Genomic DNA, 27,279 nt, shown 5'->3' with positions numbered 1-27,279 from the left:
GTGAGAAAGGTCATATAGCAAACATCTTCCTAAGAGTTATATGTAAAAAGGTAATCAGTCCCTATTAAGCCCTCCCTTGCCCCACTGGGAGTATGGAAGTAAAGACAAATAAATCCACGTATATTTCTATGAAGGTTATGGTTATGCTGTCATTAGCACTCTCATGCTCACTTTTGAGTTAACTGATCTTTCAGTTTGCAAGCGTTGCTTGATGAAATCACACCCCCTTGATCCAAGCTGGCTGATCTTTTTATACAATAGGTAATATAAAATTAATAAATAGGGTAATTCATTACCAAAAATTACTACAAAAACATAACATACTCCATGCAAGTAAAGACAGTCGAATCAAGGTGGAAGAAAATAGTTCTCATTTGGTTTAATACAGAGTCTAACAGTTTACTGAGGTGAAAATGCAATTCTTCACAATTCTTTCAGTCTGTATTAAAGCTGTAGTTAAATAACAGTATCAGTCTTCCATTGGCACTTCAGACACCTTATCCCAGTCTTACAAAATCCTTTCCTCATACTTCTCCTTGTTAGTTATGTGCAAGTCATAATCATCTGCAGAAGAGGAATATTTGCATTTCAGATACATATATGAAAACCATGTTTGAAACCACTTTTACACATACTCCTTTTACACTGTTCATGCAAGAACAAGCTTGAATATTTGAATCATTTTTTTAAATCAAGATTTGAAGTTCATTTTATGTTTCCACGTTGTTCTATTTAAACTTGATATTGATATATTCTCTCTGGGTATTTATCTTCTTAAAATAGCATAAAAGATCCATGGATTTGGTATTTTAGAAAGCTTTGTGAGGCTATTGATGTCTAATAACTCCAAGCTTACACATTTAATAATAGTTTAATATATCAAGGGGTAGTCCAATATTATTTTCAAGATAAAATACTTAAAGGAGAGTGAGAAGCACAAGAAGATTTATTTCATTGTACTGAATATAATTGTAATCGGGCCATTAGCTGGCAGAATTCTGTGCTGGCTAGGAGGAGATAAAGATATGACATATGTGCACAAAAATGAAGGGTAGAAGATGAATAGGCCTTCTGGGGAGTTGATCTTTACAGATCAGATAAAGATTCTTCAGGTCTCTTGCAGTCTGTGCTACATCAAAGGCTGTCTCTCAGAGATAGTAACATGCACTTGGAACCTGGGGACACCTTCAGAAATGGACAGTTTTGAGATTGACAGGCAGCTAGGCTTTGGGTTTTTTGGTTGCTGGTTTGCTTTTTGTGTGTGTATGTGTGTGTGTGTGTATGTGTGTGTAATTTTTTGTAATCCATTTAAAAGTTAAAGAAAAGTTCATAGGCTGGTGGAGTAAATAATATTTGCATCTTATCTATCATTCCCACTAGCTGTTTTGCTTTAAAGGGAACCATTCTCTTCGAAAGATTTAAGGAAATCTAGTGGAAGGTGACTTGACTTCTTCCAAAGTTTGATTAAAATACTTATTTGTGGGCAGTGACTGTCTTTCAAGGGATAATTATACTTTTATTGATGAGTTAAGTATTCTGAAAATTCCTAAAAATAATGCAACATGCAACATATTTAGAAGATAGCAAGGGAGAGAGTAGTTCTCATTCATTATATAAAAAAAGCTAAAATAGTAAAAAAAAAAAAAAGAGGTAGAAAATGATTGTTTCATCCAGGAATATTTATTTAACAAATGCTTGTTTAATAACGGTGTTTTCAAGCACCTTAAATTGACATCAGCTGCTGTGTCAATCTCATTGGTTAAATCTGACATCAGCCCTTTTGATCTCTGAGAAACGCTGTCTCACAGCCAGTGAACATCCTCCAAAAGCACAGGAATAGATGCTACAGCATTTGTTAGCTTTCGCAGCCCTCTCTTCCTGTTCATGGTTTCTCAATTTATGTACAACTTCAGAGTAATTTGAGTTTCATTGTCATAATCTGAGAATACTTGTTCTCCAGCAGACTGTAGAAAGTAGTGGTTTTTTAAATATGTTGAAGTAAGCCAGAATGTTTCTGTTACGTTAGGTTTGTTCTTTTTTCCTCTTTTTAGTGGTGTTTGGCTTTTCATCCTCTCTAAAAATATGATTTTAGGTAGAGCTTCATTCAAGGCCTGAAAACATCTCACAGCTTTTGTTTTCACAGCACACATACAGAGGCATGGAGTAACAAGTGATTAAAGCCTAATATGTAGAAATATTGCTTTGCTTATTTGTTTTGGAATAATTTCTGCTTATTTTCTCACATATAAAAATACAAATCTCAACATTTTAGTATTTGCTAGAGAAACCTTTAGGGAACTGCAGCGGGTCATGGTTTTAAAGAAGGTGTAGCCTTATTAAACCCTCATTGTAATGAGAGGGACATGGGGAGTGTCAGGTGTCAGCCTGCTGTTGTGTCACTCCTCTGTTGGCATTCTCCAGAGACGTTTCCATCAAAACAGGGACAGCAAGACCTGATATTTGCATACCTCAAAAGGAAGCAGGCATGATTTCTTTGAGAGAGATGAAAAATTAGTCTCTCCTTGTGTCACAATAAAGGGCATAGGGAACTTGCGTTTGCTTCACAGTCTAGCTGGTTTTGACCCAGGAGTCTTGACTTCTTAATCTGGCTCTTAACAGAGCTCTCTCTGTGGACGGAAGGGTGAATGTCTCAGTTATTAAAATCCATGTTGCTGAGGCAGCAAGGTTCCTCTTGCACAGAAATGAAAAATTTCTTAGAACACCTTAGCCTCATTATATATATATATATATATATATATATATATATATAAAATGTAATACTCTTCCCTTATCTTTCCTAAAAATCTAAGATATTACACAGGAGAGAATGATACTGGTCTTTGCATGCAGTGACTTCCTATCAGTCAAACCATATATTTTAAAACACTTGATTTCTTAAAAATTATGTCCATGCATGATCTGTGCCCTTTTGATAGCTTGCACATCATTGTTGATAAAAGAGTCTGCTGCTGCAGATGAGCTGGGTATTCACGGTTACCAGTCGGTAGTAGGAGTTACTAGTACTGGAAATGATCCTGTATGTTTTTTTGCATATAACTTACATAACTATAGAATTACAGGATTGTTCTTTTGCAGTAATAGAAGGTCAAAATGCAATATTTATCTCAATTTTGAGAGATCAAATTATTATTGTCACCACTCACAGATTTATTCTAGTCCTGGCTAACAGGTACTATATTGAGTACTAATAATTTGAGTAGCATTTATAGGCATTGCTGATAGAAAAGATGATCTGTTTCAAGGAAAATAATTCTGTCTTGATATCAAGTTGGCTAGTCTTTAATTTTCTATCTGTCAGGGAATACTAGTAAATACATTCTAAATATAAATTCCACCTAAACTATTAACATGAAAATGTTAATGCTCATTATGTATTTCTCTTCATAATCCATCTATCAGTTTGTGCATTTGGGTTCTGGTGTCTTTTGTGGTAAAAAAAATTGCAGTTCTCTGGGTACCTTAAGGCAATGAAGCAGACTGTGAGGGAGATCTGAGGGCAGTGTTAACTACAGCTGTTTACATGTGTAGTAAGTGTAGTTATCTTGCTTTGCTACAGTTTGGTGAAACATGTCTTAATTGGCTTGAACTCATCAGAGGATGTGGAAATTTAGATGCAGAACTGGTGATACTGGGTGAAGAAATTAAATGAACAAAATTGTTCTAGTATATTACCAGAAAACTGAAAATACTGTAGGTATCTGAGGTGTTTTTTCAGTGCAGTCAAGGGAGAGCTGTACTGTCCTTTTTCCCAATATAATACATCAAATTGTATAATAGTTTTTCTTTTGTAAATATGATACTTGGCTACTCTGGAGGGTACTCTGCTTGGCAATGCCTGTGAGATGCTAGCAGCTTTCTATTAGCTAAGAATCATTTGAACTGACAATAAAACAAGTGGGGACACTTAACAGCAGCACACTTGTAATAAAACCTATATGATAGTTGTTACTCAAATCTCAAGTTACAGTTAAATATATTATGCAGTAAATTAAATATAAAAAAAGAAATTGTGTTAACATCAGATTGTATTGTAACTGAACTTTGTTGTGGTCAGACAGTGTTATGGTTCTAAATGTTTTTGCCCTTTCATGAAGGCTGCACTTTAAAAGGACTCCGATTCGGGATGTAAGGTGTGTGCCTTGGTGGAGCAGAGTTTCCCCGGCACACCCAGCGCTGTTTTCCTCACTTTCGCTTGCTAAAACATTTTATTGACCACTGAAACAAATTTGAAGGTGGTGATTTAATTTTAAATTATGATTAATCCATAACACACTGGTTTGGTTTTTGTTTGTTTGGTTTGGTTTGTTTTTGATTGATAGATAGATAGATAGATAGATAGATAGATAGATAGATAGATAGATAGATAGATAGAATGATAGATAGAATGATTGAAAATGTAAAAGGAAGGAAAAGATCCTAATTTTCACTTTACAAAATTTATCATCCTGTTAGTTGTTGGGGGTGGGGGTGTGGGGGGGATGGGGGACAGGGACTGCCCTAATGGGATCAGATAGCATAGTGGTTGCTGTCATGGATGGGGCTGAGGTGAGGTGCTGACACCACCACCTCTGCGATTCCAGTTGATATGAACTTTCTGGCCATAATCCTTTTGGTTGTTAGCAAGAACTGACAGCTTGACTCAACAGAAAATGCGACTTAGACCACCAGTTTGTTTTGCGTAGGAACTGGTCTGAGTATTAAAAGGATCATCATGCTTACTGTGCACATACTGTTAAACAGTAAAGCATTTCCATCCCTAGTTATCTGGTGGATATAGCCAGACTATTTCTGTTAGAAAGGGACCATGACTCCCCAGAAACAGTTGCTAAATTTTTTTATTGGACTATAAAGTAATACAATTATCAAAGTCACTCAACAATTGGGACATGGCTGAGTCCACATGAACTATATTCACATCAGGTAGCTGCTTCTTCAGAGTGAGCTTGCTTGCTTTCAGAATGGGTGCCTGCCTCCAGGGCTGCTGGCCCTGGGGATGCTGTATGCAACTCAGCTGGAGAACATGCATTACGCTTGGCTACTTTTATACGCAAATTTGTAGTAAACATGTACAAACAGCTTTTTTCCAAAGACTTGTAATTTTGTATGAGGAAAGACATGTCAGCATGGATGTGCACAATGGATGTGTCTGTAGGGGGACTGATTTGAAGGAGCATCTTCTGATCATTCCTGTGAACTGTGCTTTGTTTCCCATGGGGCTAAGTGGACAAACTGGATTTCTTTCAAATTAAATTAGATGGGAAAAATGTCTGCTAGGAGCATGTTTATTACTCTCCAACTGCTAATGTGTATTCAATCCATGGGACCAGACTAGAGCTAGTCCAAATTACTGAGTTTTTATGCGTCCCTAATAATCACAAATGATGTCAGAAAATCCTGTAATTGAAGCTAAATAATTTAATGGAGAAATAACTGTCCATAATAGAGTGTTCTAAAATGATAATAAATTTTGTCTTTGGCTGGTAGATAAAATTAATACATATAAGGCAAGATGGTGCGTGTAAGGAGAAAGTTTTTTCAGAAGGATAGTGATGGATTTAAAATTTAACTAGAACTTCTTAAATGACCTTGGAATGAGGGTTAAGTTTTCTAATGCAACATTACAGTACTTAATAATCAAATAATACAGCAAATCACATTTTTTAAATGAGATGATCCGTCTTTACTCAAATATACTTAATTTTCAAGTAAGTGCAAAAAAGCATAGGTATATATAAAATTATATAGAGAAGACCTGTATATGAGGAAATTAAAAAAGAAAGACTTTGCTGTGAGAAGAATCAGTAAAGACTAAAATGTATGTCCTCTCTCTCTTTGGTCTTCAGCGCCTCGCTAAAGAAGCAGAGAAGAACCAAGCATCACATCAGTGGAGGGATGAGTTTGGGGTAAGTTTCATTTTTTGTCCTTTTAATCTTCTTGGATTTTTTCTCTTTGAAACTTTAACTGTAGTCTTACAAACATGTTGTTTATGTATCCACCACAGAAGGAGTCATTAACTATGAATGGGCATTTTATTTTATTCAGTAAACAGAGTGCTGGTCTGGTTGTCTAGAGAATAAAATGGACTTTTCACTTCAGAAGCTTATAGGGAGCTTTGCAGACCCAGGGATGTATCTCTGAGGTGTACGCAAGAGATCTGATTTGACATACAAGGAATGATTGCAGAGAAGACATCTGAGTGATGGTTACTGGCAGTTAAAAGTGTGCTACTCCAAGCACTGAAACACAGAATCATAGAAAATATATTTTTCAAGTTGTTTTTTGCTTATGTGGTGGAGAAAAAAAAAAAAGAAAAATAAGAAAACAAACAGAAAAAAGTTTAATACAGAAGGATTTGGTTATCTACATGACTGTTTGTATTGGGAGTCATAGAGTGGTTTTTTCAGAATCCCTTTCCCTAGTTTAATAACCGCATCTCTGCTCTTCAGTATTTTAGTACTACTGAAAGAGGCCCTGGACAAACACTAAACTATCTTCTTCAATCATTTCTGACTTTACTGAAAAACAAGTGAGATGATTGTAAAATATACATTCATTCTTGATTACTGATCAAGTCAAATTAGTATTGTACTGCATGGTTATAAGCCTGTTAATTTTAGGCTACAGCTCTTACCAAGTGTCTAAGTCATTTATTATGCCTTCATTGCCTGTTCCTTCAGAAATAAAAGCAAATGGTGCTTTTATGTGATGCTGCTACAAACCTAGACTGTGTTTGCACATCCACTAGAATCATAGTGGCACAGAGTTGAGTGCGCGATGATTTTCTATAATATCCTTTCTGATCCAGTGCTCCTCAGACACTTGGAGATCTGCAAACAAACGGGAAAAAAATACCCCTAAGGTCAGGCCAAACAATTCCGATTAGTGTGACTGGCTTTTAGGAGTGCAAAGACGGTCTGGACACAGTCTGAATGCTTTTAAGTGTGCTCTCTGCACAGGCATAGCTTCTAATATATGGTAACACACAGAATGCATATTCCATAGGGATGCAATAATGAGTATGCTACAACGACCTTTTCTGATATTCTGTCTCTGCTTTGAATAGAAAACAAAACCTGCAGGTTTGATGGACTCAGTGCAGAACAGTCTGAATACGGTCAGATGCTCTTTCTAATAATTTTGCTTTTTACTGTACACACTGGCATCACATCAACAATACCATCTCAGCTTTTGGTTTTCTTTTTGCCCTTTACTTGCAGTAGAAGTCAGTCACACCAAAGAGGCTTCTGGTCTTATCAGAATTCATTGCCAAGGAGACATCTCAAAGCAATTTTGAAATGTGATCTTATACTAATGTTGTGGCTTAGACAAAGACTATCGTCAGAGTAAAATTTTAAAAATGCAGTTGGATTTATAATAAAGTAACTGCAAACCAAGCTTGTGCTTTACTGTTTTGAATTTGGATGAGAACAGCGTGCACCATATAATAACCTTGACATTAGGTTATGCAATTAAATTTCAAATAAATGTATTAAGCCTCTTATAATTTAATTTGTTCCATTTTTGCCAGAAGTAATCTCTCCTCTCTTCTGGCCTACTTTTTAGCAAATGCCTGCTCAAATTAGTTTGCCCACAGATCTTTCTGATAAACTTAATTTTCATTGGAAGATTCATTCTCCTAATGGCTGTGATTGAAAATAGAAGATATACCATAAAACTTTCTGTGGATATGGTTTCTTAAAGTACTTCTTATAGCATTATGAATGGTCTGCATCATGCTGTACATGGGCTATTTCTTGTCTGGGATTTGGTTTTGCGTGATGAAAGCCCTTTCAGTGGCATTGCACATGAGTCACTGTAGAAAGGAGCTCTTTGGGACTATCTATTTCTGCTTCTAATGAGCTCACAATCAGCAATGTCCATGACAGTCAGATTGCAGCTGAATAATAACCAATGGAGTTTTAAGGAGAAAATATCACAAACATTCCTTCTGGGGGAGTATGTATGGGCTGACCTCAGTGGAACAAATCCAAAACAGGAAGGGCAAAGAGGGCTGGCCATATTACCAAGCTCTATACGGAGCTACAAGGGATGTGTCAATCAAAAGTACAGGGTGCCCGTTCTAATACTTTATTCAAACTATGAATATTGCAGAGTTTGCAGCAAAAGAAGCATGTAAGCGTTAAAGATTTTTAAAGATTGTATTTGTAGATTAATGTCGCAGTATAGTAAAAATTCAGCATCCTCAGATACGTTCTTTTGAAATTAGCTAGTACAGGGAAAAATATTTCAAGACCCAGATTTGGTCCCAGAGCCTCATTTTTGTTATTTCAGCTAAAAATTGAATGTAAAGACTCTCAGAATTGTCTAAATGAGAGAATTTGCTTGCCTTTTAGAAAGGAAGTTGGGACTAAACCATTGATAAAAGCACAAATGCACAACTACTGAAATCCCTTTTCCCTACTATTTGTAATTGAATGAGAATAGAATTTGTTCCAGTATTTCCAGTACTATGTTATATTATATTCCAGCTACTTCAAGAAGACCAAGCAAAGAGAAACAAGTAAAAATTTAAGTTTTGACTTTTTGATAAATCATAGAATCATAGAGTGGTTTGGGCTGGAAGGGACGTTAAAGATTATTTAGTTCCAACCCCCCTGCCGTGGGCAGGGACACCTTCCACTAGCCCAGGTTGCTCAAAGCCCCGTCCAACCTGGCCTTGAACACTGCCACAGCCACAGCTTCTCTGGGCAACCTGTGACAGTGCCTCAGCACCCTCACAGGAAAGAATCTTTTCTTTATATCTAATCTAAATCTACCCTCTGTTAGATTAAAACTGTTACCACTCATCCTATCACTATGCTCTTTGACACAGGGTCCCTCCCCACCTTTCCTGTAGCCCTTTTTAAGTACTGGAAGGCCTCTATAGGACCCTTCTCTTCCTCAGGCTGAACAACCCCAACTCTCTCATCCTGTCCTCGTAGGGGAGGTGCTCCATCCCCTGAGCATCTTTGTGGCCTCCTCTGGACCTGCTCAAGCAGTCCTGCTCAAGAGTGGAGGGGCAGAATCACCTCCCTTGACCTGCTGGCCACACTTCTCTTGATGCAGCCCAGGATACAGTTGGCTTTCTGGGCTGCAAAATGTGTATTGCTGTCTCATATTCAGTTTTCCATCCTTCAGTACCCCAAGTACTTCTCCACAGGGCTGCTCTCAGTGCACTCATTGCCCAGTGTGTATCCATTTTTGAGATTGCCCTACCCAGGTACCTTGGTGAACTTCATGAAGTTTGCATGGACCCACCTCTCAAACCTGTCACGGTCCCTCTGGATGGCATCCCTTACCTCTAGATATCAACCACCACTCAGCCTGGTGTCATCCAGAAACTTGCTGAGGGTGCACTCGTTCCCACTGTCCCATGTCCCCAGCAAAGATGCTGAATAATTCTGGTCCCAATACGCACCCCTGAGGGACACTTCTCATCACTGGTCTTTACCTAGACATCAAGCCATTGACCACAACTTTGTGCAACCATCCAGCCAAATCCTTTTCCACTGAGTGGTCCACTCGTCAAATCCACATGTCTCCATTTTGGAGACATTTTGGAGACATTGTGTGGGACAGTATCAAATACAAGTCTGGGTAGATGACATTAGTTGCTCTTCCCTTCTCCACAGATGCCATAACCCCATCATAGAAGGCTACCAAATTTGCCAGGCGCTATTTGCCATTTGTAAAGCCATGCTGGCTGTGTCAGATCACATCCCTGTCCTCGATGTGCCTTAGCATAGTTTCCAGGAAGATCTGCTCCAGGATCTTGCCAGGATCAATAGTTAAAGGAATCTTTACCAAAGCTGAAGAATTTTAAAATTTTTAGTTTTATTTGCAATAGCATGTTGATGTTTGCCAAAACCAAAAATAGCCATGAACACAGAAATCTCAGATCAGTATTAATTTGAACCTGGGAAGCTGTGACCCAGCAACTTACTGAACATCAAGCATCTGGTGTTAGAGAAAGTATTTTCATATTCCTATCCTTCTGTCATAGCTTGTTAAATACATAGATTGACACTGGGGGCTATATCTTTTCTTTTTATTAATAAATGAATGCCTGTTAGGCGTATACTCAATGTGTGAGAGCAAAAATAGAAATCTAAAACAAGAGCACGTATCTTACCTATTTTCCAGTATTTTTTAGCCAAGAGAAATAAAGATCATAAAGGATTTCGGTATTTTGCACTGATAATTAAATATCAAAATAATTTTGGCAGTTACTAATTAATTTACTAAAAAGTATAAAATTATTCAGAAGAATAATGATTAAGAATACTGAATGTCTTCTGAGTAAAAACAAAAAAAAACCACATTAATATTGGATTATAAAACATATTGTTTCCCAATTAAGGACAAAGTCAATTAAAATATCTGGACTACATTTTACATCTATATGTAATAATAGTTACCTGTTAAAAAACCTATTAAGTCTGAAGAGGGTGTTTGTGAAGTTTATGAAAGCAAATCCAAAGCGCTTAGCTTCAGGCAAATAAAGAAATGGTGTTCTCTGCTTCCTACTCGATCAATAGTGCCCAATTCCCTAGCTGCAGGTACAGCTGGAGAAATAAAGCCTACTTAAATGTTTTTAGATTTATGCAGTTACAAATTAGAGACACAAACCAATATTTCTAAATGAAACAGCCTTGTCAGTTTGAATTATCTTGTATGATGCGGAGTGAAAGGGAGGTGGGTTTGACACTCATGATTTTTTTTTTATTTTTCTGGCATAGAGATGCATGAAAAAAGTTGTTTGTGAATTGGAAGAAGGAGGGAAGTAGTCTGTATGAAATTTTTGCTGTTATTCCCCAAATGGATCTTCTACAATTATGTTTGATACCACATTTGATTGCCTTGCAATGGTTGGTTAACTAAAGCAATTTTGTTTCCAGTTGGGTTGCAATATTAATTGTATTTACACATGTATAAACATAAGAGATACCTCATTTGTATTTTAACAAGGGGAGTCTTTATGGATGGCCTATTAGCATCCACTTATTTATATGAAGACTGAAACTTAGATTTTTTGGAATTAATTTAGACTGTATATCAGGAAGCATTTCTTTCCAGAAGGGGCTGTTGTGCATTGGAATGGGCTGCCCAGGGAGGTGGTGGAGTCCCCATCCCTGGAGGGGTTTAAGAGTTGGGTTGACATAGCGCTGAGGGATGTGGTGTAGTTGGGAACTGTCAGTGTTAGGTCAGTGATTGGACTAGATGATCTTCAAGGTCTTTTCCAACCTAGATGATTCTGTGATTCTGTAATTATCACATTAAAATGCCACATTAAAAAATTCTATATGCCTTATCTTTTTTAACCAATAGTGTCATTTTATGTTCTGTGTAAATGATAATTTTCTGAATCCTGATATTTCTGAGGCAGCCTTTGCTGTGATGATAATGTGTAGGCTGGTGCTTATGTACTAATTGGTCTTTAAAGAAAAAAGGTCATGGAAATAGTACTTTGGAATTATGATTTTTTTTTTTTTTTTTTTTTTTATTGGCTGCATAAAACTAGTGAAAAGGTGCTCATCCAAGAAATGGAAGTTAAAAAGAATAACTAAGATGAAACACATAAAGAAGATGAAAACAAGATTAAAAAAGCAAAACCTGAGCATGATGTCATATGCTATGGACTGTCCCTTCAGCCAGTTTGTGTCAGCTGTCCTGGCTGTGCGTCTTCCCAGCTTCTTGTGCACCCCCTGCCCCCAGCCTCCCCTGGCAAGGCATCAAGAGAAGCTGAAAAGTCCTTGACTTAGTGTAAACACTGCTCAGCAACAACTAAAACATCAGTCTGTTATTAACATTATTCTCATCCTAAATCCAAAGCATAGCACTATAGCAGCTACTAGGAAGAAAATTAACTATATCCCAGCTGAAGCTGGGACACAAGACACAAGCTGATCTGTGACTTGCAAGGGCAGAGAGACATTTCTAAGTGCTTGATGTGTCTTAAGGATTAAAGATTTTCAGGACTGTCTGTAATTTATTTTGGATGTCACAACTCTGAAATATTGCATCTTAAAAGCCTCAGCTGGAAAAAAAAAACAAAACACCAAACTTTCAGCTTTCATACTGCTTTGTTTTAAAGCAGCAGCTTAGTAAACATATTTTGTCATTTTAAAGAGGGAAAAACTCTGTGAATAAAAACTAGAATACTTTTTCTCAGATCATCAGAGAGAAGATACAGTTCTCATAGCTTTTTACCTCCGATAGTCCTCTTGGGTGCAAAGAGCTTCTGTAGCAAATGATACTGTTTAGATTTGGCTCCAGTCCTGGGGTACAGGGAACCGGTCCCCACAGGTGCAAAGTAGGCATGGGATCTTTTCCCAGTGAAGTCATATATACTTTATAATTTTGTGGAAGTTTTAACAACACTAAACACAGGCAAAGTGTCAAAGCTGTCTCTATCTTCAGACAGTGCTCTGATCCAAAACCCAGTGAAATAAATCTTCTATTGATTTTGATTCATTTTGGATAAGGCCTTCTAAAGCCCATGTGATTTGGAAAAAAATATGCCAAATAATTGATATAAATTGACAGGCAGATGGTCAAGGTTTTAGCAAGGATGATATTTTAGTCTCTGAAGAGCTGTGTGCCACCTTCTCTTCTGTGCCATATAGCTTTCATTTGTATATAATTTAGATTAAATGTGCCATATGTCACTGAAAGGAATGAAATCACCTTTTTTCTGTCAGTGATAGTTTGCACTTTGACATATTTCTACTCAGGAGACAGAGCACTGGGAGTGGTAGGAAGGTGAGGAAGTAAGAATGAATCCTCTTTACTGAAATTGGGTGGGTTTAGGGGTTGTTCTGATATTTGTTTGATGCTTGTCAAATCATTTATACCTTTTTGATTAATAAAAATGCACTGTGAGTATTTCAGGGACAGGCATTTCTGCAAGTTTTTCCATAGTGCTTTTACAAAACAAGACAGGCGATACAGCAGTACAGCATTTGAATCACTCTCACCTTACTTTCCTAGCATCTCTGTAATTAGTAAGAAGAGATTCATCTTAATGTAGAAATTCACTGTGAACATGCCCATGGTGAAGCCTGTTTGGAGACACGTGACATATGCTTCCCCAGATGAGTGCAGAATTTGTCTGGCATTCCCTACTGTGAACAAGATCCCACTGTCCACTTGTCTGTCCCCAGCATCCTTCCCTAATGCTCATACTCTTATTTTCACAATGTCACATCAATGGTTTCTGGTTTACAAATTTCTAGGAGGCACTAGATATAAGAAATATGTCTTGGGGGGGCGGGGGAAATCCAGCTCATTAGTATTCAAACTTTTTAGAGGTAATGCCTCTTGCTAGCTTGCCTAGAGTTTTATAACTTTGTAGACTCTCTCAAGTGAGTCAATGAGGAATCATTGCCTTCGTCTAAAATCTGGATTGCTGTAGGTGACCTCTTCCATTCTTTTGTTCTGTTATGTAACATCTAATGTATAAGGATAACCTCAGTATGTGTTAATGTAATTCATCATTTGTACACATTTATAATTCTTGATTTATTTTTTTTTCACACTTTTCGGAAATTTATACTGATTCAGAAGTTGATAAAGAAGATAGCAAACAGTAGCTTTACATTCAGAATCAGAATTATATTTAAGCAGGGATTTAAAATGTATAACTATAGAGGAGCTAGATTTTCTTCTATCTTTTGGTTTTAATAATTTCTGGGTTTGGTTTAATAATTTCTGTTCTTTATCATCTCTTAATATGTTTACATTGAGTATAGGAGTATAACTTTACAATAGAAATCATTATAAGGATGTCAACTGGGCAGGGAAGTGCTTCTCTGGTAGGGAACTTGCCAAAAAAGCTTTTAGAGTAAAGCAAAAAAACATCTTCAATCATTGTTGAATCTTTCAAGTATTCCATTTTATCTGAAAAATCAAATATGTTAAAAGGCATCTAATACTCTTTTTACTTATTGACGAGGCAGCTCATTTAAAAATGTGCAGCTTCTGAAAAAGGGGTGGAGGAAAGGAGCTGGGGAAGAAAAAAAGAAAAGGTGTGATTTCTCATTATTAATACACCATACATATGCATTATCACTTTATTGTGAATGAGTCTTTAATGTGCTTTCTGAACAACATCTTGTTAAAAGATGTACTATTGTACTTAATTTATTAACACACTGTAGGTTCTTTAGAATAGAGACGTATGATATGTTAAGAAGAACTTTCTGCAGGCTGCTGTTGTGCCTGTTTTCTAAGAGTTCATTAAATTTGTAACACAGATGAAGCTAACTAGTTTTTTTTTAATTTTACCTTTCACCTTCAAATTCAGTTGCTGATGTAAATCTCTGATAAGTAATTCTTAGCATTGCTTTACTACCTTTGGTGAATCAGTAAAATCAATTATAAATTGACTACAAGGATGCTGTTTATTTTGTCTGTAAGCTTCTTTACCAAATATTTTCAGTTCAAAACTAGCAGTATTTTTATCCATGATTTATTTTTGCCAGTAAAACTAGGGTCTGCCCAATGCCCTCTGTTTCCATCATCTTCTAGGCAAACTTATTTCCCCCATTACCCATCACGTTCATGTTACCCTGACCCTTTTTTACACTTTATTTAGGAAATGCACCAATGTTTTGAAAAAAGGAGTATTAACCTACTTAGCTCTGCTGGTTTTGAATTACTAATAGGAGGAGAGAATATATATGTTTTAATTAAAAAAAACCCAAACCTGACATGCACAGAAGTTAATCAGTGCAGTAAGATGGTAACATTCAAATACATCTTTTCATAATGGGGGCAGATTTATAAAATACTGACAAATTCGGAAATGACAAAGTTTTGATTCTTACTTCAGAGAAGGAATACCATTAATAATAGCAAACCTTAGAGGTTGTTTTTTTTTTTTAAAAGCAAGTTAGACCCAAAATATTTTTAAAATATTTGTGTATAAGAGACAGCCCATCTCCCCATGCAATTCTGCCTCCAAGCTTTCCTTCAACTGGACACCATTCATGAAATTTGGTATTGGGGAAAACATAGTAAGCTCTGGCACAGCATATGTATGACACTAGAAAGCAACACACTTATGTACAGTCTTCTTTGTAAGATATTTATGAAACATATCTGTAAAGATTTGCTGATATTAACATTGCTGCATAAGGCTTTCAACATTTAAGTCATGTTTTGAGATTCTGCATTCAAGGTGGAGAGTTTCTATTTAAATGTATAAATGGATAAATCAGGAGATAACAATCACAGGTTTTGAGTGGGACTTGCCTAAAGCCATCATCTTTTGGCACTTTCTGACTCCTGTGACGTGTAGGGTAGGGAGCAAAAGACAAGAGGGCCAGCAATGCCAGCCTGACTACTATGAAAGGCTTTTTTAGGTGAAGTAACCCTATAGCAGCAGAAGCAATCTCGGATCTGTATGTTTTCTTGTGCTTGACCCATTCTTGTTAGTGTGTATTTCATGCACAGAAGGGGATGGAGTTTTAAATCTTTCTCCCTGAGGCATTTCTCTAATAAGTAAGTTCGAGATTGGAACTGGAATACATTTCTAAAGTTTACGTTTGTAAATCTATACTTTTGAATAAAACAAATCTGTGGACTTGACTGCTGGACCAAGTGGCATGGGTCTTGTGATTTCTCTTGGTGATATCTAGGAGGCTCCAAGTCATAATATGTGGGTGTGTGTTTATGTACTTTTCTACTCAAAAGTCACTGAAATGATGTGAAGAAAGTGGTACACTTTAGAAAATAGTATTTTCAAGCCATGAAACTAGGGAGTTCACATGTTTCCAAGTGCGATATCAGTTACACCAGGGCATGTAAGAGTATTTGAGGGTATAAAACCTGTTGAGATAACATTGGAGGCATTTAGAAAACAAGCCAGAGTCTAACCTCATGCAGGCTTGCCTGCACAGTCAGTTGAGAATGGTTCCTGGTGCATACTATGTCACAGAATGTATCTGGACATGGCTTAGGGGTCTTGGGGGCAGCTGTAACAAGTGCAATACGGATGAGCAGGAGTTTGTGTTCAGGATGGATCTGTGTTTTATTTTGAAACACAGACATCATACTGTCTGTGGAGAATAAAGCATGCTCTATCCTAAAACGTAACATGGTTACAGATGAGTAAACAGCCTGTGTCAAGAATAAACACCAAGACGAAATACTGTTCAAGAGAAAGTAAATTTTCTTTAGAGCAATAGATATACAGCAGCAATGGTTAGCTTGAAAATAGTATGAAGGAACATTGATGGAAAAATCCATCAGTTTAATGAGTTTCCAGGACATTCTACAAACAGTTTAGTGAGTTTCTAGGACATTCTACAAATAGCAATAGGGTAAATATCCCACTATTTTTATGAAAGAATTATTATTACTTATGCTATCATTATGAATTATGAATACTGCATTTATGAAAAACAACTATGACATGAACAGTAAGACTGGATTTCCTTTGCAGATTTCTCAATGTTCATATACAAGGTTTAGGTGATATTTTAGGAGTCAAAGTTATAAGCTTAAACTAGTCCTACTTATATAGGAGGAGATATGTATATGCATATATCAGTTGTATACTTTTTCCTCTGTGTATATACTTGTACGTGTATTTATACATGTATCTATATGTAAATATGCACAAAAGGATCATCTGATAGTGTATGTGTATTTATGTCTATAAACAGGTGCACGCTGTTAGGTGAGTGTCTTTTTTGCACATCTGCAAGGGGCTAATTAAAGGTAGTGGGTTCAGATACTTCAAGAACACAAGCAGTTAAACTAGTATGTGCCTGTGCTTTTGAAATTTTACCTCTGTCATGTTTTAAAGACCAGAAATATTTGGTAAGAATTGAACATACAAGCAGAGAAAACAGAATAATTAGTTTCAGCAAGTTTAGTGTGAACAGCATCTTTGTGGAGCACAGCAGGAAAGGAATCCTGGCTCTTGGGCTCTGTTTGCACGACTGGCTCATGCTTACTTGGCACCATTATCCATGGGTTGCATATGTCTGTTATTTTCAATTCATTGTGTCCAAATATTAGCATACAGACTGTGCTGGTCTCCTCAGAATAGTTGTTTTTAACATAATGCTGATAAAGTGTCTTATATCAAGGCATAAGTGTTTAGAAGTTGTTGTACTAGAAGACCTGCTGAAATAGTTTTGGAGGATTTTCTCAGGCAGAGTACCTAAGTTAGGATAGTTTCTGCTCATACCATTTTCTGGAGCTGTGAGAGCTATCAATCCATCACATTCAGTAAAAGTAAGAACAAACCAAAACAATCTTTGACAAGGTGCATAGCAAAGTTTGTACACTGAACCATGTGAAAGGGAGAAGGGGACAGGGAGGGGAAGGGAAAGAGGCCCAGGAAGTTTTCACTGTTGCCAAAGAGATCATTGATGGGAAAGGTTTGGGAATGACTGCTTTGCTGCAATTGTCTCCTGCCTTTCTCCCTCATTTTCACCTCTGTCTGTTTTGGATGTGAACATGGCATCATCCTTGGCCAGACACTTCACAATTTTTGTGGCATTGCATTCCTTCTTTTCAGCCTATGTTTCACATCTTCCATTATCCCTTCTTAAACACTTGTAGCTCCTTCTCTGGCTTTCTGAAATCTCAGTTCACACTTCTGTAATACTGTGTAATGGTGTTGTTGAGAGCTGAGCTGAAATACTCCTCAAGCATCACAGGACAAATTTTGAGAAAAAAATGATACACTTCTTCAAACTCAACTCAGTTTAATATGCTCTTTCCAATTTACTTCATCCTCTTTTCTTCATTATTTTCTTCCAGTGTTAAGCTCTTTTTTCAGTAACCTTTTTGGTTAGGTATGCAGGAGCCTTTTTGACTGCCTGTCTTTTTCATCAAATACGTGACTTAATTTCACTTTTCACAATAGATATGTATTTATCTTGTTTAAAATTTCTCTCTTTGGCTCTTTCCTCACATCTTCTCTTATTTGTCTTCTTATTTGTCTGTCTGTCCACCCTGAATGTTAGAAAAGAGATGAATTTCAAAGAAGTGCTGAACAGTACAAGAATTTGAAAATGAATTATACAAAGTGTAAGGGCCCAAGCCTGCATGTGTTACCACAGATTCTGATGGGAGTGCTAAAATGCAGTGAACATCAATAATTCTCTGCCTAGAATAAGTTATATGTATGAGCTTTAAAATATTTTTGAAACTGTGTTCAATTTCTGGGCTAGAAAGGTGTACAAATTCAGAACTAGCTGATTCCTTCTCCAGGCTGTTAAAACCCAGGACTGTTCTGACTTCTGCTCCCAGGCAGGATTAAGGAGAGCCAGAAGAAGCAGGCAAAACTGGAACATTAAATCGAGTGGTCGCTGAGGATCCAGGCTTGTTGCTCACACTGCTGAGAGCATGTGTGCAGTCTTGGGCTGAAACTGGTTTTAAGGAAGAGTTTGTTGAGATTGCTGTCCTCTCCACCCTACTGACAGCCAGCAGCCACCAGTCTGGCTTCCCAAGGTTTTGGTATAGTCAAAGCAGGCTTTGGCTACATTTTACTGCTCTTCCATTCTAATGCACTGCATAGGTGGCAGCTTTGCCTGTGCTTAGTCTGGCTCTGATGGTATGGGGGTTTTCTGTTTGAAAGCATTCGTTCCTTCGGAACTACTACACCTCGAACTCAGGAAGAAAGCAAAACCAAGAAAGAACCCCTCTACCATCTTTACAAAATGACAGTACTGCAGGACTGGGTGATGAAAAGAAGTTAAATATACAGTTTACTGTCAAGATGTGCTGGCTTTGGCTGGGGTAGAGTTAATTTTCTTCCCAGTAGCTCATATGGGGTATGTTTTGGATTTGTGCTGAAAACAACGTTGAAAACAATGTTGATAACAGCAGGATGTTTTAGTCACTGCTGAGCAGTGCTTACACAGAGTCAAGACCTTTTCTCCTCCTCCTTCTGCCCTGCCACCAAGAAGGCTGGGGGTGCCCAAGCAGCTGGGAGGGGACACAGCCGGGACAGCTGACCCCAACTGACCAAAGGGATATCTCATACCATATGGTGTCATGCTCAGCAATAAAAACCTGGGGGAAGGAGAAGGAAAGGGGGGATGTTTGGAATGATGGCATTTGTCTTCCTGAGTAACCATTGCGTGTGATGGAGCCCTGCTTCCCTGGAGATGGCAGAGCACCTGCCTGCCAATAGAAGTAGTGTATGAATTCCTTGTTTTGCTTTGCTTGTGTGCGCAGCTTTTACTTTACCTTTTAAATTGGTTTTATCTCAGCCCACTAGTTTTCTCCATTTTACTCTTCCAGTTCTCTCCCCCATCCTACCAGGGGGGAGTGAGCAAGTGGCTGCGTGGGGCTTAGCTGATAAATCAAGACACTAGACATGTATGCCATTGCCTGAAACAAAGCAGCCTGTAGTTGTGACAGTGCAAATGCTCATCCAAGTGATTTACCCTGCTGTCAGATTTGAAACAGCTTATTTAGAAGTTTGAGTGACTCTGTATTTCTTTGCAGTTTGTGGCATAAGCATGGTGAGTGAAAACCCGTGTTGTGATCCATGGAAGAAGACAGAAATAAATTTTAATCTAGTGCAGTTGTTAAGGTAGAGAATGTAAAACATTATAGCAAGATGTTGATACAGCTTTTAAATCTTACTGTTCTTCTTCAGGAATTGCAGCATAACAGTGTAATATATCCAGTAATTAAAAAAAGAAAAGTAATTATGTTTTAATTATTTTTGATACGGTCATTTTGCTTGTAGTGATTAACTAGAAAAGTCTTCATCCTTGTATGTTAAATAGTAAAATGAATGACATTTTCCTGCTGCTGGCTTGTCTCATGATACTGAACTGCTTCTGAAATAAGGTGTACTCATGGAGCTGTGCTTTATTACAGCGATTGAGTGCAAGACATGCACAAAATGGATGTCAAAGCTGAATAATTAAATTATGATTCCTTCTGTACTTTATTAATTAGGTGAGCATGGGATATTTCTTAATGCTTGGTAACTGCTGTCCACAATTGCTTTCCTTCTAAGACACCGGAGAGCTAGCAAAAGCATTTAAAGTACTAACAAAGCAGGTAGGATTTATCATTGTAAGAGGTCCATTAAAATAATTAACAGTCCATATGTCAGGCAGGCTTGTTATGTGCATGAACCAAAGCCCTTCATGAAAGGAAGACATGGCCTTCAAGTCTTCCTTTATTAACTTTTGGAAAGGTACTTTTCACATATAGGAGGAAATGGAGAGATTTAGTTGTTTTTTCTAATTTTCGTGACAATTGTGTAAGTTATAGCAATTGCTTTTTTGTATAACTGTGTTTTTTTGTAGACACACTTTAAGTGATTGAATAAACCAAAATGAAGAATTGATTCAGACAGGGAAAGAAATCAAATGCTTTTAAACATTTATTTGAGATCATTAACTTCACAAGTCAGTGTCAGCTGTGTAAGATGTGATCCAAAGTTTTGATCAGACTTCCATAATTTATATACGAAAATTCATTTGTCCTGTGTCATATAGTATTGTAACAATAAGGAAAAAACCCTGTGTGTTTAATTTCCCTGCAGAAATACAAGTTATTAAGTCTTTTTATTTTAGTTTTTACATATGGCCAAAAAGAGGAAAGAAAGAGATGTATAAAACCCTGCGCTGCTGCAGTGTAAGGTAAACTATGCAAAATGTAGGCATTTTTTCCTATTTCAGTGAGATTCTTAAAAGACATTAGTGTTGCCTAGATATTTTTGCTAAGAATTTATTTACAGTAACTTTGTGTAGCATATTTCTCACCATATATTATTTCCTTGTGAAGAGAGAAATAGAGAAGAAAATTAAATATAGGAAATTTCTGTTTCTGTGGAACTGTTTCAACCACTGGATATATTCTCAAAGCTTTTATTTATATATATATATATATATATATGTGTGTGTGTGTGTAAAAATAAAAATTAGTCTTACACATTTTAATCTTCTGTTTCAAAACATTTTTTTAAAAAAGAGGATATGTTTTGCAGTAATTGATATTCCATGGAAAACAATGTTTATCAGAATTAAATCTATATGTGAAAATTTAAAAAGAAGGATGAAAGAAACTGTTTTGATAATGTTAATTTGGTTTTGTTTGGTATTCAGGAAATAAAATATTTCTATATTTTGTTAAGTTATATATTATAAATAGAATGCTATATATTATATTCAGTAACTTAATAAAATATTCTGAATGGATCAAATCACTATTCAAATGAATTCATTATTTGAAGTCAGACATAGAGTGAAGTAATCTGGTTGTGCTTTTTTTTTTTTTTCCCTTTATTTCTTACTGAAATTGACATATTCATAGGCAAGTGTTGTCTTTGTGTTTAAATTTTTTGCCTTCATAGTCTTTTAAAATGACATGATGGTTCCTGGACTTCTGAAAATTAATCCAGCTATCAATCTACTGATTATATTGTTAAGTTTAAGAATAATTACAGCACTGACAATTCAAAATTCCTGCAACATTTTGTAAATGCCTATGACTCAATTTTTCAAATTTGTTGTTTTAGTGTCATTAAATGTTGTGAAATTCCCAAGGAAGTAGGGGTTTAAATGATGGGTTTAAAACACTGTGTGCATCTTTTGAATAAAAATTCAGAGAAAGCATTCTAGTCTAAAGAAATATGCTTTTTCTATCATCTGACCTGTTGTGTCAATGGATTATGAGCTACAGTTCAATCTTCATGACACTGCTTGTGAATAAATTTGTTACACTTACTTTGGATACACGTAGATTATTTTCATGGTACAAGTGTGGAACTGGAACAGAGAATAAATTTTTTATAGAATAATAGTGTCCATTTTATTCCCAGAAGAAAAAAAATATTCTTTAAGAAGATGCTCTGCATTTTATACAGTTGATTATATTTACTTAAATAGAAAAGTTATAATTCAGTTACTCATGGCCATTAATTGTTTAATACATGACAAGGCCAGAGGGATTGCAATAGAACAAATTTACTTGTGTAATACTGGCAGTCATGGCTTGTGCAGTTCACTTTTCTGTAGTCTCTTCTTCATACATTTTATCTTACCTGGCTATCATCTGATGAAAACATAAGCAAATCAAGGTTTCTCCACTGAGCATCCTCGTCTCCTGTTGTGATCTATCAGCATTTTTCATTATTTGTGGCCCTGCTCATCACTAATTAGTTTTATCAGCTTCTGAGGGACTCCAGGTGTGGGCTAAATCAATACAGATCTGCATGCGAAAAGCAATAGAAATACAATTTTAAGAATAGACACAAGCATTTATCCTCAGGTTCCAGTTTGAGATGATGAAGGTTCAGAAAGATGTCATAGGAACTGTTGACCTCTGTGCACAGCTGGGTTTGGATAAGCCTTGGAATATACCTGATGTCTTCAGTCACCATTAGGGATCACTGAGAAGCTTAGACACTCAAGTTTCAACTCTGCCGTAGTGTCATATGACTATAAAGTTTGATTCATTTTAAGTATTTTCTAACCACTGACTGCAATATGCATAAACATGATCTTATTTGTTGGCTATAAAGCATAGGAGACAGTAGCACTGTAACAAATACAAACTAATTTCTTTGGGACAAATTTTATTATTGGTTTGCCCATTCGTAAAAAATAATCTCCTCAAAGGTTTTTGCAGATTTGTTGGACTTGGAGAACTGGAATATTTTCTATATTCTGTTATGACAGTGGAAGAGATGTAGCCTAGTTCATTACATCCTAGCATGTACATAAGGATGAATTCAAAATGCCAATTTCCTGTCAATCTGATTTAAATTGTCCAAATTATTTAACTAGGCTCCTGAACTACACTGGTCCCAGTATTTACAATCTAGATAATATGCAATCAGTTTAGACAAATTTTCTTCATTATTATTCATTCATTCATTTATTTATGTATGTATTTATTATGCATTTCTTTATTATTATGTTCTTTCATCAACTAAATAAAGTAATGCTGAATAAATTAAAATAAACATACTTTTCTGCTTTAATTAAACAGATTAGATAGTGTGATCTAGAGGTTAATTACCTGCTAATAAATTAATTTCATTTTCCCACCTGGAAATCTGCTTTGTAATGGATTGCATTTTGCCTTATAAAAGGAAGCCATTTGCAGTTGCTTATACTTTGAGGAAGTTACTGTGATGAGAAGATTAGCAATTTCCTGAACCTTTTGGAAGTATCTATTTACCAAAATTAAAAAGGGTTTAAAAGATTTTTGTCTCTTAGGATTGTCTCTGGTTACCTTGCTTTTGACTTACAGAACCAGAGGAAGAATATAGAAGATGATGATTTGTTTCTATTTTTATATAATAGCCAGTTCTTTTAAACCTGGTAACTCCAGAAGAGTCTTCTTTTTATTTTCTTTCCTGCTCATTTGTGACATATGCAAGTACATAAAGTACTGGGTTTTTTTTTTTCATTCTTTGAGGATGTGGTAAGAATATTGAGGGAGGTTTGTCTGGTAGGAGAAAGAGAGAATAACTTTTTTGAATTATCACCTTTCATTATCCACCTGATATAGTATACTAGCATTTGCCAGTAGCTATGGTTAATAATTGTGCTAGTAGGCATAGCTACAGCACATATGGCGACAATTAAGAGGTTTTGAAACCTGGTTGAACAAGACTTTAAATTGTGGTTGAGCTAACCTTGATTATTGATAAGAAGTTTATTTAAAAACAAGCTTTGATCTCCAAACCCTAGACAATAAGCAGAATGTCCTGGACCATAAAAGAGAATGGCTGGGATTACTTATCTTGGCAATGAAACGAATTTTTGAGTGTTCTGAAAGTGGGCCATCTTTGTTATAATATTGAAAAACACACCCACAGGTCAAAAAGACCACTCACTGCCTGGATTAAGACCCTTCCCTCAGCATGTGTATTAGTAGAAGCATTATGTAAGTTGTATTATAATTTTATGCTAATTACCAACCAATCAGTATCTAATAGGCATGTTTGGAAAAGAACTAACCTTCGATTTTTGTGTATAAAAGGAGCATGAAAACCTATTGTTGGTGTGCTTGATTTGTGGAAAAGTCCACTGAGCACCCATGCCTGAACAAATATAATACCTCTCATGAGAGTGTTAAGACTGGTTTATTACATGCTGGGCACGAATCTAATATTTGGGTAAGTTAGTTGTCCTAACTAGGATGGTCCAGAGACATATTATAAATCTTTCTTCTACTTGAATGGGAGTGGATGGTGATTTTTGGTGTATGTATCCATTGAGTCTATAATAATAATATTATTCGTGACTTTCTATTCATAACATGAAACATATGTCCATACTGGTTTTGGCTGACTTCAATGAGTTTCATCTCAGACTGAAATAAAATGGGCTTGAAAATGTCTTTGGAACATTGTGTGGATTGAAGTGCGTTGTGTGCAAAGCTGTTGGTATTTGCTTACTGCCTCTATATCATATTCTTAAAAAAAAAAAAAAACAACAAAAAAACCCCACATTTGCAATGATTAAAATTACAAAAAAATATTTTCAAAAAATTATTAAAGGAAATGAAATTACTTGAACACTGTTTTCAAGTGACTGCAGGAATAGATAATCAAGTAATCAACTCTTAAAATAATGGGGATGATATAACAGCAAAAGCTTCTTATCCTGCCACACTGATCACTACTGATATAGTTTGCGTCAGGGATCCTGCCACTGTTTCTTTGAAGCCTCAGCGTAAAGGGATTTGGAGCTGAAGCTTTCCTGATGCCTATAGCCTTACTTTGTCATATAGGTCTGCTTTACAAAATATTATTTTTCAAAGGTGGAAACAACTGCCTATCTGAAGAGTTTTTCTCCATCGTCTTACTTGGCTTGTAGTTTAGCTACTGGGTACACATAGGATAGAGGTAAACAAATTATGCATAGTTTTTCTAAAATTAATTTGTGCTTTTTACTTGAGAGAAAACAAAAACCAAGACACACAAATAGATTGCAGACTGCCGGTAAAACAGCAGTCTTTCCCCAAACAAAGCCTGCTTCTCCGTTTCTCCTTTCCCATTAAAGTCTACAGGGGAAATTCAATTTTCAGAAATGACAGATTTCTCCATCTGCTCAATACAGGCGACTTCCCTCACTTTGATCAACTGAAAAAAAATGAATAAGTATAAATACCTTTGAAGCTTCAGTCCTGCTGACAGTGAATGCCCTGATCCTTCTCGCCAAGTTATTGTAGACTCGTGGTGCTTACCTTACTTAACTCTTCTCTGAAAATGTAAACAAAACAATTCTTTATGGAAATGTTTAATTTATTGTCTAAGACATTTAGGTTTAATTAGCATACTGTTCTGTTCTGTAGCCTGTTACCGTTGGTATCTGGTTTGTCAGACTTTCAGTTCAACGTGAGAGCGAGCATTAACAGAGGTAAAAAGTTACATAGTCAACTGAGGACAGATAGCTTAATAGTCTTAGGTACAGAGAAACTTATAATAACATGCCCAGTATTTACTGGAAAGAGAAATATACTGTGTAACTGTTCTGTTCTTAAGAACAAAATCTTCTATTTGAATTAGCCTCGGTAGGCTTGAAGGCACTGCCAGCTCAAGAGTTGATCTTTTAATTTGGTAGGTACATACAAGTTCCTGTTCATCAAAGATTGTACCAATATGAATGTGATTGATTAATATAACAAGACAGAGGTCTTCCATTGCAAGAGTGTTGGAGCAGAATTCACTATGGCATTCTGAATAGTATCTGTAGTATAGTACATGGTTAATGATTACCTGTACTCTTACATAATGATGCTTGTGCTTTTCCTGTAGATCAAAATACTATCCTTGAAGAGAATTTTTTTTCGACTAATTAAAATGACAGTCAAATATACCAGAGAGTAATATCAATGTGGTTTTATATCATTGAATCTTTAGTCATTAATTCATCATTTCTCGATGGAGTAGTTGGCCTTTGACATTTTTCAATTTAAAAAAAAAAATTACTTGGTTGCCACATTTGATTAGGTTAGTCCACCGGTTGCACTAAAAAAAAAATAGAATTTAAAAAGAAAATCCCCAAAGTTAAAAATAAATCATAAAGAAAATATCATAAAGAAAAATCATAAAGACTATCCTTACCAGTAGGCAAATTAACAAAATTCCATTGATATATTGCCCATTACCTGCATGTCCAGCAGAGACTGCCTTCTTATCACAGGCCATTGAACTATAGGATGTCTTTATGCAGAAATTATTCATGGAGTATGTTGCATTGTTCCAGAAGAACAGACAGCTCTGTAGATTTTGATTCAGACGTTTGTTTCTCTAACGTATTTCTCATCACCTTCTGGGCTGTATTACATTTAACCTGACATATTCAACCACTTCTGTCTTTTAATCCTACAGTCAAATTGCCATTAACATTTAAAATGCATTGTTGATTTTTTCAGGAAGTTAAGTATCATCCTGACAGCCTAAGTAGTTCAATGGCAGTTTGTTATAACTTCTTATGGTTAAAATTATCTTAAAATTGAGAAGTTTTGTTTGTCATGGAAAAGTTTTTCCTATCATTTTGTTTCTATATGAGTTATAGAAATTTAAAGACAGGAGTACTCTTTTCTAATATTTTTTATGCTTCTTTTGAAGCTGTGCATGAAACCTTAATGCTCTTCACTACTTCTCTTTTTTCTAAGTAAATGTATAATGTTGCTTAATATGGACACTGGGGAAAAAAAAACAAACCAAAACAAAACAAAAAAAACCCCACACCAAAAAGCCTTATGTGTACCTTGTGAAAAATAACAGGTTTTTCTCCTGAGCTTTGAATATGATATAAAAAACTTCTTACTCAGCTTTACTAATTATAATTTGCACAAGACAAATTAAATGAAGCGTGGTTAAAATCAGCATGTAATTGGATATTGTCATAGTGAGGAAAGGAACATGAAATAACGTGATACTGTGAACATCATGTCATTAACTGAACCAAGCAACGGATGGGCTGCAGCAGCGCAGTCTTTGCACAGACATTCCCTGTGCACAACGTTAGCTGAGACCTGCCCCCGTCATGGTGCCGGTGAGTTGACTGACCCAGCCGGGAGCTCTGGGCGGTGGTTTGGCACCAATGTGGGCTGTTTCCACCTTGATTCCTGGCTTTCCTGGCATGTCAGACATCCACCTGGCAATATTTCCCTACGGTCTCTGTTACTGGGGGGTTTATAGATGGGATTTATAGGATGGCAGTCAAATCAGTCCATGACATTATCATGTTTTTCCAAGATCTCGGGTGTTCTCTTGTCTTTCACTGATGTACAGCCTGTACCAAGACT

The 27,279-nt window shown here is 36.3% G+C and overlaps 1 protein-coding gene across 8 annotated transcripts in view; it reads left to right on the top strand.

The window, feature by feature from the left end:
- The window catches only part of CACNA2D1 (calcium voltage-gated channel auxiliary subunit alpha2delta 1), a 407,675-nt gene that overhangs the window by 170,644 nt on the left and 209,752 nt on the right, over positions 1-27,279 (top strand). For all 8 annotated transcript variants that reach the window (XM_026861982.1, XM_026861990.1, XM_026861975.1 and 5 more), the window contains one exon: positions 5,865-5,924. In XM_026861982.1, coding sequence (XP_026717783.1) covers positions 5,865-5,924 — 60 coding nt within the window. The remainder of the gene's footprint in view (positions 1-5,864; positions 5,925-27,279) is intronic.

Source organism: Athene cunicularia (genome assembly GCF_003259725.1).
Source record: "Athene cunicularia isolate RWA chromosome 1 unlocalized genomic scaffold, athCun1 chr1_part2, whole genome shotgun sequence".
Lineage (NCBI taxonomy): Eukaryota > Metazoa > Chordata > Aves > Strigiformes > Strigidae > Athene > Athene cunicularia.
Note: the sequence above shows the minus strand (reverse complement) of the source record. Positions and strands in the feature narration are given on the sequence as shown.